The following is a 14,608-nucleotide window of genomic DNA, read 5'->3' on the forward strand; positions in this document are numbered from 1 at the left end:
AAATAAATAAAAATAATAATAAATAAATATTTAAAAAAAAAAAAAAAAAAAAGAGTGAGCAGGGTTAAGCGAGCAGAGGCTGTAAATTCAATTCCCAACAACCAGATGGAGGCTCACAAACCATCTATGCAGCTACACTGTGTACTCATATAAATTAAATAAATAAATCAAAAAGAAAGAAAGAAAGAAATCTTTGAGAAAAACAAAAACCCCACAAAAACAATAGCTGGGACTGGGGTGTGGGGCTTGCTGATCAGTGAGCCCTAGGGATCTTCCTGACTTTGCCTCCTCAGCAACAGAATCACAACCACAAACCACAAGCCTGGCTCTTCTGTGAGCACTGGGGCTTGAACCCAGGCCACTGTGCTTGCACTTTCATCAAACGACTGTCTCCTCGGGCCGCCGTTAGGACTGGACACGCCTAGGATCTCCGCGGCTTCTGAGGCACTGACATCTGGAAAGGAAGCTCTTTCCCTGTCATCCAGCACTGTCAGTGGTAAGTCAGCTCTGACAGAACATGAAGTGAAGGCAGCAAGCGGGAGAAATCATCTCCCTGCCTCTGCCCCAGAAGCGGCAGTTTCCTCTTATGGAGCACTTCCCCAATTATCCAGATCCCTGCACTCTCAGCAGGCGGCACAAATCCAGAATCCTGAGTGACTGGAACCTGACATTAATACCGTGCTCACACACGAGTGCGCACGCGCGCGCACACACACACACACACACACACACACACACACACACTGCATCTTTACCCACTCCTGTGGAAGATCAGGAATATGCATCAATCTTGTCCCCTGGGCATCTTCCACTGTACCTCGTTCTGTGTCGGAAGCATCCTCTAAAAAGACCTTTCCTGGCTGTGGTTCTTAGCTTTAAGCCCTGACTCCACCCCTTGGTAAACGGATAATGAGCCTCCAAAAGCCCAGATGTACCGGTTGATGCTATCTCCCTGCACTCAAGTTTTACTTACATAACTGATCTACTTCTTCACATTGCCCGACATCCTACTACCCCGCCGCCAACCTACTTCCGAGCCGCAAAGCCCAGCAAGCAATATGACAATATGACAAGTGTCCTGGCTGGTTGTGTGTCAACTTGACACAGCTGGAGTTATCACAGAAAAAGCAGCCTCCCTTGAGAAAATGCCTCCATGAGATCCAGCTGTAAGGCATTTTCTCAATTAGTGATCAAGGGTGGGGGTGGGGGCCCATTGTGGGTGGTGCCATCCCCGGGCTGGTAGTCTTGGGTTCTATAAGAGAGCAGGCTGAGCAAGCCAGGGGAAGCAAGCCAGTAAGAAACATCCCTCCATGGCCTCTGCATCAGCTCCTACTTCCTGCCCTGTGTGAGTTCCAATCCTGATTTCCTTTGGTGATGAACAGCAGCAATGTGGAAGTGTAGGCTGAATAAACCCTGTCCTCCCCAACTTGCGTCTTGGTCATGGTGTTTGTGCAGGAACGGAAACCCTGACTGAGACAAGGAACGGCAGGACTGGAAGAAGCCTTCCCTTCTGTTCTCAGACACCTGGTCTCTGGGGAGGCAGCTTCTGTGCGTGCGATCCGACTCTGCTCAAAGACACTCGGCTTCTCCAGGAGGACCACTGGTGTAGTACGTGTATGCTTATGTCTGTATACGAGTATATAAATATGTGCATGCCCACACACATCCGTAACAGACCAAAGGCCTTTCCTATCTGTCTTTTCCAAGGGCGGGCCTAAGAAGCTGGCCAAAAAAAAAAAAAAAAAAAGATGAAAGAGCTGTCTCAGTTGAAGAGTGCTTTCATCATCCAGTGTTTGCTCCATCACACAAAAAAATTAAACAGAAACTCTATTTATTTATTTATTTATTTATGTCCCCCCGCCCCCTACTTTGAGGCAAAGTTAGTCCATGTACTCCTGTCCTAGAAATCAGTATGTAGACCAGGCTGGCCTCAAACTCACAAAGATCCTCCTGCTGTGATAAAGGTGTGCTCCACCATGCCTGGGTCTGCTTTTAATCATGTGTTACTATGAAGGGCTGAAAATCCTACTGAAAGCTCCTCCCCCAGTTCCAGGGAGTGGCTGTCAGGCAGTGGGGCTCCTGACCATAGTCTCTGACCTACTTTTCCTTTACACTGCCTCTCCATTCAAAACGTCTGCAAGGGATTAGGGATGGAAGCCCTGGCTCTCTTATATAACCTCAGGCCTGCCCTTATCTGCCAGAAATGTTTTTTCTCTTTCTCTGCTACCAAATGTTTTGATAGCCAAAGACAAAGGAGGCTAGCTAAATGGCGCAGTAGGTAGGAACACTTTCCACAGAAAAGACTGGAGCTCAGATCCCAAGGATGCATACAAAAGGTAGTGGCCCTCTGTGAGGGCCAGCTATGCCTGGACTAAGTAGTGCAGCAGCATAAACAAGAAAGGCTCCACCTCAGACTGGAAGGTGGGGGGTATGGTGGGGACAGAAAAGTTAGGAGTTCATCCTCCTTTCCCTTATTTTTCTTTTCATTCAGTTAACTGAAACCTGTTTACTCAGTCTGTCTGGCTGCACCTCTCCTTGATAGCCGATACTGTGGATACACAACCACCTGGCTCAGATCCGTACATACATAGCCGATACTGTGGATACAACCACGTGGCTCAGATCCGTACATAGCTGATACTGAGGATACAACCACGTGGCTCAGATCCGTGGACTGCTTGCTTTCTCTGGCTGTTAGGACCTTCACTTAGGGACGTAAGCTTTCATGTCTCAACACATGAAACCCGTTATGGTTTATGCCCTCCATCTTGGAGGCCTCCTCTGCTTCTATTATTTCCCAAAGTTCCGAGCCTATGTGACCTTTGAGATGCAATCCACACACCATTCCTTCATGAGCTTTTGCCTGTCCACCTGCAGGTCAGGGGTGGAAAGCCTAAGAGGTCTACACAAGTTATTCTCACTCCAACACCTGTGCCGTCTTACGTTAGCGTACACAGGAGAGTTCTCTTTCTCTGCTAACCACTGCCTTACGTATTTCTGAATGCACTAAATCCAGAAGCTTTCATACGGGAGGCAAACAGTTAAAGCCTGCAGAACGCAACTGTATGTGAGGTCAGAAGACGGTGTATGAACATCCTTTACCAAACAAACTACCCTCAGTTTATGCCTCTGGAAAAGAAAGGATTCTGTGGCAACCAGGGAGAGGTCTGCTCAGATTTCTCTTCAAGAAAGTTTGTGCTGGGGCTGGAGAGCCAGCTCTGCAGTTAAGAGGGCTGGCTGTTCTTCCAGAGGACTGGGGTTCAATTCCCGGCCACCACGTGGCAGCTCACAGGAGGTCAAGCATCTCCACAGGCAACTGCACAAATACATGTATATACGTGAAATTAAAATTAAAATCTTAAAAAAGAACGAAAGAAAGTAAGCTTGTGCTAGGGATGTAGCTCAGGTGTGGGTGCTTATGTAGCATGCAAAGGGCTCAGGGTTTGATCCCAGAATTACAGAAATAGATAAATGGGTAGGTAGGTGGGTAAGTACAGAAGAAACTGGGAACACAGTTAACAGCCAGTGCAAGCAGTGGTAGGAGTGGGACCCAGGGAACTAGAATGCAGTGTCAAGGCTTTGGTGTGGTGGGCCTTTGGTTCAATTCTCACTATGGGAAGAACTGCACAGAATGACAGAGGCCAGCCTGGGCTATAGAAGTCCCTTTCTCAGTTATAAACAAAAAGCTCCACCCATGCCCACAATATAGTCTTAATGATCTTCCCATGGTCACCTTTCAAGCTACATTTAAGTTGTGGGCTTAGAAGACTGCTCAAATGACAGTTGTGACTTCTCGACCCAGAGGCCACCCCTTCTCCTACCTCACGCATTTACATTTTGTGTACAGGATAGTCAAAGCAGATTGTTTAAGACAGCGAGTTTGTGAGGCACAGTTAATGATATGCAGGGAGTGGGGCTCTGGCCAGTGTTCTGAAGATGCTCCTGGGTCTTGGGGATGGAGTTCAGCTGGCCTGCCAAGGATGCAAGAATTCCTGGGTCCCACTCTGATCCCTGCTTACACTTGACATCTGAAACCCCAGCATGGGAGCCCAGGGCAGGTTGTTCTCACAATGGAGACCAGTTTGGGGAACTCAGGGAGTCTCTACCTTTAAGTAAGGAAGGCAGGGAAGGGGAACTAGAACATAATGTCAGGGCTTGGTGTGGTTGGCCTTTGGTTCAATTCTCACTACACGTTTCTCAGGTGATTCTAATACAATTCAGTTGACAGCTGCACTTAAAATGTCAACTCCTTGATACCAGGGATAATGTCGGTGCTTAGTAAACGCTGATCCCTAGACTGAGGTAGACCAGTCTGGATGGTAAGGGAGGGAGGTTAAAGCTACAATGGGGAGGCATCAGGACGCACACCAGTGAGCACACAGAGAGGGAAGAGCTGGGGCGGATTCCTGTCAGTCAGTACAACTGCATAAGTCATACCTGCATGTCTTCCACCAGTCCTTAAGGCCAGGACCTCTACTCCCACCTCTTGGCACTGAGCGCCATGTGCGATACATTATTAGCATACTCAATAAACTTTGTTTATTGGCACTGACAATAAACAAAGCTACAAAGAACAGAACACAAAGAGGGGAGTGGCCAGCACTAGGAAGGCAGAGGTTAGGGAACATCTGCCTGGTCCACACAGAGAACTCCAGCCCAGCCAGGACTAATACTAAGACCCTGTCCTTTTATTTATGAGTCATCTCTCTGTGTGCTCCTGCCCAGGTACCAACATGCACGAGATTCAGTTCTCTCCTTCCACCATGAGGGTCCCTAAGACTTCATTCACATCCTCAGGCTGGCAACAAGCAACCAAACCTGCTGAGGCTTTTGTCTGTGGGGTGACCAGCTTGGAGGGCTGGAATTACTGTATTTTAGGGCAACTGCAGTTAAGTGACAAGAACTCTCCAGCAGAGGGAGTTCAGGTACCTTGAGGTATGAACGGATGCGAAGCAAACACATCCTCTCCCTGAGGTTGGAAGTCAAACTGGATGAGAAAAGTGTCAGGGACGCAAGACACCCACCTGGGTAAGCAAAACCGTAGGCGACCAAAATGGGGTTTCAAAGTAAATGTAAAACCACGGGCTTGTTTTTTTGATTTTTGTTTTCCAAAACAAGGTTCTAGTGACAGCATCAAAGACAAAGAAATGACACTCCAGGAAAGAAGCTTAACTAATGGCTCTTGTCCTAGCTGACATCCCTAGAGGTTGTGTCCTTCTTAGGCAAGAGGATTGAACCCAGCCTATGAAGACCCCAAAGCCTGAGAATCCCGTCTCCTGACGACCTCCAGGTCACTGTGTCTTCGGGTCTGGACTGCATGGCAACCCCCGGGAGGCTTCTTTTTTACTCTCGGAATTCGAAGATCCTGGCCTCACCGTCCCTTCCCTACCCTGAGCTCGGGGTGTGGAGAGACCCGCGAAAACGCGGCTGGTCCCCGGCGCGCTCGCCCGAGTGCTGATCAGAACGCGCGTGCGCACCGGGAGCCCCGCCCCCCGCCCTTCAACCGCGCGGCGGGAAGGTAGTCGCTCGCTGCCCCGCCGTCCCACCACCTCGGGGATGCCCTTTGTCGGCCCTGAGTCCTCCGGACACACTCACCCGCTCTCCGCGAGTTCCCTGAAGCCTCACAGAGCCAGCGGCCCGGAGGTGCGGGTCGCAACCTTTCCCGCCACTCGGCTGAGAGCGACCAGTCTGCGCCTGCGCGGGCGGGAACGGGGCGGGGCGAACGGGGCGGGGCGAGCCGGGCAGAGCCACTGGACTCCGGACGAGAGAGGGAGGATTGGATAAGAAGGGAAACCCAAAAGGACCGTTTATGTGAGTCGGGCATCTGCGCTAAAGTAAAAACCAAAACGCTATGGGTTTTCTACTGAATTATAATAAGAATCAAGGTCGAATTAAGGGAGAATTTACAGACGTACTTCCCCATCCAGTCAAGTGGACTATTCCAAAGTCTTAAATGGCTAGTTAGAAAAGATGTGTTTTATTTGGGAGGAAGTGGGGAGTTTGGTGTTTGGGTTCGAGTTTTGGGTTGTCTGTCTTCTTATAGGCATATGTTTTATAGCTAGCAAAGTATATACAGGAGGCTCAGAATAGAGAGATCTGCAATAAATATTCCTTTGTTCGTTCAAGGTCACCTGTGTCTCTGTTGAGAAGATGCTGTTTTACCAACAAATACAAGATAGGGCTCCAAAAGAAAAAGAAAAATCATCTCCGAATTAAGCATTTAGATAGAGGAGATCGATACCTGGGTCATGAGGGAGAGTTAGCAGAAAGCAGACATACAAAAATAAAAGACTATGGAGCTAGTGATAAAAGTACAGAGATGCCATTTGCAAAGTTCAGTTTGCTCTAAATGAATCCCCCCCCCGTCTTGCCCCTCAACTCCTGTAAATTTGCTTCAGACACCAGATTTCCTGTTTTAGCCTCAGAGAGCAATTCTGGGCTTCAGTACCGTTTGTCCAAGGCCTTTTAAACTTGCCTAACCCCTGTTTCTGCTGGAAGGTCCGTAGTTCAAGGCTTCTGAATGAACACACAGCCCAGCCGTTGGATGTAGGCAGGCTTATGTGGCTTTACAAAATAACTCAAGGCCTGTGTTTACTTTTCTCTGGGACGAGCATCCATGAGATCCGTAGGCTATAGTCTCCAACTCCCTCAAAACTTAGGTACACTTGCGTGGCGATCTGGAAATAAAATCTTGGATTCCTCTCCCAACCCCTGGAATGCCTTCCCTCCTCCTTTCTGTCTTATGTCTGCTTCCTGAGAGGAAGGACACCCCACCCACCCACCCCCGTGACCCCTCAAAAATCAAGGTCCATATACTTGACTGGAAGCAGGGTAAAGGCCAGAAACTTGGGTTCCCTGTGGTCACCAAACTGGGGTGGGGAATGACATACATGTTGACACCTCTTTCCCCTCTCCTAGCTTCTGTGCCCGCAAACTCAGACACGGCCACACGCACCCACATTCATATGAACAGTCGTGCACACACGGCGAAGGTAGCTGGAGTGGGGAGGAAGGGAAGTTTGCACCAACCAGTCGTGAATGCAACTTGAAAGATTTCACACAGCAAAAGGAAAAAAAAGAAAAAGAAAAACGTAAGTTAAAAAATAAAGAAGTACATGCCCCTCCCCACAGTCTCTTTCTTCATCCAAGGGCTGGTTTTTCCCTCCCTGAAACCCAGCGGCTTTCTGCTTCTCCCTCCAACTGGAGCTTTTACAGGGCCTGGGTCTTCAGTTCAACAGGTTCCCCTGTACCCTCTGCCTGTCCATTGGAGTCACTGGGTCTGGCTCCCTTGAGGATAGACAGTCTCTCAGAAACACTCTTGAGCCGGGGGAAGAGGAGAAAGTCATAGAGTAGGCTGCCCAGGCCCCCTCCGATGATTGGGCCCACCCAGTACACCTGTGGGAAGAGAGAAGGCGTGCTCAGGCTTCGAGACTCTTCAGGAAAACACAACATATCCTGCTCTAGTGGCACACAGCTAGGCATTAGTGACAGTTAATGTAGCTTTTTATTCTTGCTGCTGCATTTGGGGTTCTTCACGTGAAGCCTGTGGGCTAGCACTGAACAGAACACAGGCCCTCTTGGTTGGTTGGTTTAAAAATTATAGACTCAGTAGGGCTGGAGAGACGGCTCAGAGCATTTGCTGTTCTTGCAGGGGACCCGAGATCAATTCCTAGCATCCACATGGCACCTCACAACCATCTGTGACTCCAGTTCCCAGGGATCTAAATGCTCCATCTGGCCTCCAAGGGCACCAGGCAGGCACATAGTGCACAGACACACATGCAAAACACCCATATATGTTAAATAAAATACAGCTGTGCATAGTGAGACAAACCAAGAGAGAACCAAGAGTTCAAAGCCACCCCGGTGTACACAGCAAGTTCAAGGTTATATAGCAAGAACTGTCTTGAAACAACAAAAGACCCAGAATAAAACAAAACTTAAATTGTTTAGAAAAATCTAGACTCTGCCTCCTGTATCTCAAAACCTGTCATTTTCTTCTGGTTTACTAAACCGTTTTCTTATTCCTCCACCCTACCTCTACCCCCTTAGCGAACATACGTTCTATTTGTTGTTATTTTGAATTAGTCTATTACTTCTCAGGAAAAAAGTAAGTTGTGGCAAAATGCCCTTTATAATATAAAATGTGTCTTATTAAACATTGTCTATTATTACTTTGCTTAATACAGGATCTCATTAGTTCAAGATGACCTCAGACTGGCTGTGTAGTCAAAGACAGCCTTGAACTCCTGATCCTCTGGCCCTCCCAAGTGCTGGGATAACGGGTATGCACCACTATCGGGGTGTAGTCAGTGACTGGGAGCGGACTCAGATCTGTGCACCTTAGGCAAGCAGGGCACCTGCTGAGCAGCATCTCCAGAACTGGTTGAGTTTGTTTGTTTGTTTGTTTGTTTGTTTGTTTTGAGACAGGGTTTCTCTTGTAGCCCTGGCTGTCCTGGACTTGCTCTTAGACCAGGATAACTTTGAAATCAGAGATGCCCTGTCTCTGCCTCTGGAATGCTTGGATCAAAATCGTGCGTCCCACATCCAGTTCTGCAGAACTGTTCGTGTTTGAGACAAGCTGGTGTCAAAGTCACTGTGCAATGCAGCCTAGCCTCAAACTCAAGGCAGCTCTCCTCAGTTGTCTTAAGTTCTGTGTGTGATCAGCATGAGCCGATGTGCCTGCTTATTAACATTTTTAAGTGTACGTGTGGCTCGATAGGGTTGAATGTGTTCACATTGTGGTAACTCATTCCTAGGATTTTTTGAGTTTATAAAACTAAAGCCATCAAATCTCCTGTCTGACCCCCCCCCCCCNCTCCAGCCCCTGACAAGCTCCTCTCTGTTCCTAGGAATTTGTATTTTTTCCTTTCCTTCTTCCTTTCTTTCCTCTTTTTCCCCTTCTTCCCTTCCTCTTCCACCTTCTCCTCTTTTTGGTGTCTTTTTGGCTGGCCCTGAACTGCAATGTAGCCTAGGATGACCTTGGACTCCGAATCCTCCTGCGTCCACCTCCTGAGTGCTGGGGACATAGGTTTATACCATCACGTTGGCTTATTTAAATGAGCTTTAATATTTTTACTTCATGTAAGTAGAACTATGTAAGAGCTATCTTTTGGTGACAGAAGATACTAATTTTACTGATTTCACTTAGTATAACGTCCTAGAGGCTTATGCCATAGCACATCAGAACTTCTGTTCTTTTTATAGCAGAATAATACTCCATGCACACGCAGGCCACGTTTGATTTTCCTGTTCATCCGGCAAGGGGAGTTAGGGTTGTGTTTACTCTTGGCTGTTGTAACTAATGCTGCTGTGGAAATGGCTGTTCATTTTCTCAGGTTCTTTTAAATTATTTTCATGTTTATCTGGAGATGCCCAAAGCAATATAAGCATTACCATTGTTAACTGATAGTTACTCCATGCCAGAGTCTGTGCCAGGTGCTTAATACGGATAGCTTTCACATTTGCTTCTCTGTAATACCCTGTTTTATAGTTGATGGATAGAGGCAACGAATGGGGAATTAGTCAGAATGGTGTACAAGACTAGTAAGTCTTAACACTAAGGTGCTGCCTGGGCCCTGTGCGTGCATTCTGACCCCCAGAACCAGAAGCTTCTGTCTTAAATGTGTTGACCATCCAGTAGCCTCTAGTTCTCACAGCCAACAAGTGCTCAGTAAAAATCACCAGCTAACAAGAGAACCTCCCTGTGCATTTGTTTTAGAAATGAGGTCTTGCTATGTCGTCCATGCTGACCCCAACTTCCTGGGTTCAAGTACTCCTCCTGCATCAGCCACCCAAGTGCTGGCACTCCAGCCATGCATCGCCAGACCCAGCTAAGAGCTTCTCCTTTTGGCAGAATAGTTCAATGTGCACGTGTAAGCATGCCAAGGTCTGTAACAGCCTCCTCAGCTGCATGTTGGCAGAACAGCCAACACATCCAGACAGAATGCAGCCTGCAGTCCAGCCCCATCCACAAGCCTCTGTGACTTACCCTGTACTCCTACTTACCCAGTGGTTGCTGAAGTTCCGGGTGAGAATGGCAGGAGCAAAGGAGCGGGCTGGGTTCATCCCTGCACCAGTGTAATACATCTGCAAAAGACATAGTTGCAACTGAGACACCCCACCCAACTCTTCCAGCTTCTCTTCTTTACAGCCCCGATGGCCGGTGAGAGCTGCTGTCTTGTCTCCAGCCAGCAGCCAGTTCGGTAATACCAGCTTCATACATCTCCAGGGTAGAGAGTAGCACTGATATTCCACTAGGGACAGACTTATGGACCCAGAAGAGCAGTTGTGTTCATGATGTGTAACTTTCCATCCTAAAAGTCAGGAAGGATTAGATACAGCAGTTATAAGGGAGTTTATCCCTTTGTACCAACTGGTACTGAATAGGGCATATAACACTGGATTAGAGGTGGAGTGGGAAGGAAAGAACCCTTACCAGTTGGTAATACTTTAGGGTCCCTAGATTCCTTGAGTAAGAAGTTTCCCACCTCTGTTGCTTACCCCAAAGAGGTGCCCCAGGGTGAGGGAGAAGCCAACAGCCAGGGCCACAGAGCCCATGCGGCCATTCCGCCTCTCGTCATATGTAGCAAAGATGCAGAGCACGAACTGGAGTGTCAGGAAGATCTCCACAGTGGTGGCCTGGCCCACGCTCACCCCAGCGTGCAGCTGACCAAAGGGAACAGAAACGGAGGCAACTGTTAGCACTGCTGTGCTGTTCCCACTTGAAGCAGGCATCCCTTACAGTTCAGTTCCCAGGAGAGGAAGGATGTGTGGCCCCTCCCAAGCCAGTGTTTCTGTCCTAACAGCATTTCTTTGTTGTAGAAAGGCTTGCACTCACTCACATGGGAGGGAAAACTGAGACTTTATAAAGTAGAATAAATCTAAGAGCCAGGCCTGGCAGTGGTGGCCCATGCCTTTAATCCCAGCATTCAGGAGGCAGAGGCAGGCCTCCTCTGTGAGTTTGAGGTCACCCTGGTCTACAGAACTTCCAGGACAGCCAGAGCTACACAGAGAAACCCTGTCTTAAGGGGTAGGGGAAAGAAGAAGAGCTGGGTGTGTAGCTCAGTTGATGTGACTTGCCTCTTAGCATGCGTGAGGCCCTGGTTCCATTCCCAGCACTTCATAAACTGGATGTGTTTGGGTGTACCTGTCTGTAATTTTAGCACTTGGGGGAGGGGGTGGTGAGCAGAGGCAGGGGGAGTCTTTGGCTATGTAGGAAGGCTAGAACTAGAGTCCTGTTCCCCCATCCCCACCCTGCCTTCCAGCAACAAAAGAGTTAGAAGGAAAGGGGACTTGAACTCAACTTTCTGGATTCACCACGGAGGGCTCTATGCTTTCCTTTCCCCTCCAGAGCACTTATGGCTCACATACACACACACACACACACACACCCATGAGCAAGCATGTCAGTCCAACAGTCAGGACACTGTTCCCCATCCCTTAGCCAGCCCTTACCGTGTTGAGCGCTAGGTTTCCTCGGACAGCTGGTGGGGTGACGCTGTACAGCACAGCCGCCCCAGCCACGGCTCCCAGAAGCTGAGCTGCTATATAGCAAAAAGCACGGAGCAAGGACATCTGGGAGCCCACAAGGAAGGCAAAAGTGACTGCAGGGTTGACATGGGCTCCACTGATGTGACCTACAGTCTGCACCAATGTAGCCAGGGCCAGGCCAAAGGCCAAAGCCACTTGCAGGACATGTAGGGGTCCAGGGGCCCAACGTAGCGAGGCTCCCAGCCCAAAGAAAACATAAAAGAGGGTGGCAAAGAACTCAGCAAATATGGCCCTCCAAAAGGAGGCAGACCGAAGTTCCCACATGGCAGTGGGGGTGAACACAGTGCCTGGGTCCCTAATAACCCCCTGGACCTGCCTGGGTTGACATCCCCTTTATAGAGGACTCTTAATCCCTGGGAGGGGCAGGTTGAGGTAATTGGCTCTGCCTCTTAACCCCTTCACAGCTGTGGAGATCTGTGAGGAACTTCTGATAAAGAGGCTGGATTACCTTTCTCTCCTCAGCAAGGGGGGGGGGGCGGGGATGAGCCAAGAAACCAGAAGTATGGGGTCCATGGATGGAGAGCTGGAACCGTGTGTCTGCTGTGTCAGAGCTGAGGTTCATAGTATAGTCCTGACTCACACCTGGTTTATAACACTCCTCAAATTTCTCGGAAGGTAGTTAGGTTGAGGTCACTTCCTCTGATATAGGCTGGGCTCGCTCATGGGGGTCTCTGGCTCTGTTGAGTCCATCGGGGTTAAGGGTGGGGGAGGGGGTAAGGAGTGGGGTGCACCAGGGGAATTGAATAACTGAAGAGAATTCTTTAGTTCCCTGGGATTAGGGGGCCTTCTCCCATTGGCTGGTTTGGACTGGAATCTGTGGACCCTGCAGCTCTGGAACAGAATAGTTCTGCTGTGTCTGGCTTTCTCAGAGCCCCGGGTTCCCTACCCCCTGGCCATGCCAGCACCTCCCTTTCCAAATCATCAGCCTGCCCTTTTAAACCAGAGAGACAGAGAGAGAGGAAGCGTAATCTGACAGTGGGGTTTGGGGCCCCAGAAGGAGGAAAAGTTTTTCCACTTTCTTGTCACTCACGTTGTGCCTTTTCCTAACCCATGTGAGGTGGCAGGAAGTGGTGGATGAGAAGAAACAGTCGTTTGGCAAAGTGACTCACTCTGTTCTCCAGGACAGCCAAGACCAAGGCTGCAGTGCTCACCCTCAGTCCAGACGCAGAAGGGTCTGGGTCAAGGGGAATTGCGGAAAGAGGTTCAGCTCTGTTCAGCTTCAGAGAGGAACCTGGGGCCTAGGAGAGGGGATCTGTGTGAGTTAAGAAGGAAAAATGGGGTTCTGAGACAGACTCCCCCACCTGTGAAGTCATACAGGTCAGCAGAGCTTTTTTCTTTTTCTTTTTCGTTTTTCGAGACAGGGTTTCTCTGTATAGCCCTGGCTGTCCTGGAATTCACTTTGTAGACCAGGCTGGCCTCGAACTCAGAAATCTGCCTGCCTCTGCCTCCCGAGTGCTGAGATTAAAGGTGTGCGCCACCACGCCCGGTAGCAGAGCTTTTCATATGAAGCCCTGGGGCAGACCCTGCAGGAATGGCTCAGCCACTGCCTCTCCTCCAGTGGGGAGTGGGAAGGAACTCTTTAGGGAGTTGTGTTTCTGTCCTGCAGTGTGCAACTTGGGATTGGATGGTGCAGACAGTACAGTGACTGTGGAGGGCCCCTGTAACCCACAGAACAGTGGATGAAGTTGTACCAGCAACACTCAAAAGGACTGATGAAGAGAAACAGTAACATCCATGGACCCTTTAACCTCCCAGGAGCATCTCAAGACTTCCTGAGTTCAGGTCCTGGAACCTCCATAGCATCTCACTCACCCAGTGATGCACCCAGCTCCCAGTCACCCCCTGCAACCCCAGAACATTCAGGGATTGTGCTGCCTGCAGAAAACGGCCTCAGACAGGAGCAAGGTTAGCACATCACAGATAAGAGGAGAGACCTAGGAGCATATGCTGAGGCAGGTGGGTGTGAGGATACAAAGTGACAGAAGTGTTTCAGCTAAGCGAGCCCCAGCACTCCGGAGGCAGAGGCAGGCGATTGCTGAGTTCCAGGACAGTCTACAGAGTGAGTTCCAGGACAGCCAGGGCTACACAGAGAAACCCTGTCTCAAAAAAACCAAAAAAAAAGAAGAGGAGGAAGAAGAAGAAGAAGAAGAAGAAGAAGAAGAAGAAGAAGAAGAAGAAGAAGAAGAAGAAGAAGAAGAAGAAGAAGAAGTGTTTCAGCTAGAACAGAAGACAGAAGTATGAAGGTTAAGGTGGGAGGGAGGACCTCACCCCAGGTATTGTACCAGGCTCACTTCACCCACACTCAGAGCCAGGGTTAGTCACATAGGATGAGAGTCTCCTGCCTGGCGCAAAGCTTCCTCTGGGACATGGGGCATGGAGGACCACCTCTACCAAGATTAGAGTGATAGTGCCCAAGCTTTAAGCAGCAAGCTCACAACCAATCTAACTACATAAAAAGTACCAGGCTGCCTAGGACAATATAGAAAAACTGTCTCAAAACGGGCAAAACAAAAGCAAAATCAAACAAAACTCCATGGGCTGGGGAGAGGGCTCAGAAGGCAAGAGCATGAATTGCCTGCAGAGGCACTCAGATGGTGGCTCACAAGCACCCATAACTCCAGTTCCAAGGGGTCTAATGTCCTCAGTGACATCCTCCACAGGCACCAGGCACATATGCGGTGCACATACACACCCACAGGCAAAATGTTCATACACATTTACACATTAAAACTAAAAGAGAAGAAATTTATGCTGTGATAATCTTTTTATAAATGTAAAAGAAAAGTGGGGGAAGCTAACTGGATGACATGGAATCTGGGTGGTACAGGGTTTACCTATCCTGTAGGAGACCTGGGTTCAACCAAAGTAAAATTAAAAATACGTCTTTCAGTATACATCCAGATGAAATAAAGCCACACAGAGGAGAGCATGGCATTGTCTTGTGTCTGTAATGCTGGCAGGTAGAAGCAGAAGGATTTTGAGGTCAAATAGAGTCCTGAAAATACATAGTGAGACCTCACTTCAAAAATAAATAAGTAGCTGCTGGAGAGATGTC

At 48.9% G+C, this 14,608-nt stretch overlaps 2 protein-coding genes across 4 annotated transcripts in view; both read right to left on the reverse strand.

Moving 5' to 3' along the window:
- The window catches only part of Timeless (timeless circadian regulator), a 20,964-nt gene extending 15,256 nt beyond the window's left edge, over positions 1–5,708 (reverse strand). For 2 of the 3 annotated variants that reach the window (XM_021205765.1, XM_021205766.1), the window contains exon 1: positions 5,596–5,707. The gene's annotated coding sequence lies outside the window, so the exon portion shown is untranslated. Of the gene's footprint in view, positions 1–5,595 lie in introns of all 3 variants that reach the window. The other variant, XM_021205767.1, reaches the window with a different exon arrangement.
- Positions 5,709–5,958: 250 nt separating this feature from the next.
- Positions 5,959–11,882, reverse strand: Mip (major intrinsic protein of lens fiber). Its single transcript, XM_021205192.1, has 4 exons — positions 11,458–11,882; positions 10,504–10,668; positions 10,009–10,089; positions 5,959–7,395 (listed from the first exon to the last, which is right to left on the reverse strand). The coding sequence occupies exons 1-4, from the start codon at positions 11,815–11,817 to the stop codon at positions 7,210–7,212; spliced, it is 792 nt and encodes a 263-aa protein (XP_021060851.1). The 5' UTR covers positions 11,818–11,882; the 3' UTR covers positions 5,959–7,209.
- Between the last annotated feature and the right edge of the window lie 2,726 nt (positions 11,883–14,608).

The sequence above is a fragment of the Mus pahari genome, chromosome 9, assembly GCF_900095145.1.
Source record: "Mus pahari chromosome 9, PAHARI_EIJ_v1.1, whole genome shotgun sequence".
Taxonomy (NCBI): Eukaryota; Metazoa; Chordata; class Mammalia; order Rodentia; family Muridae; genus Mus; species Mus pahari.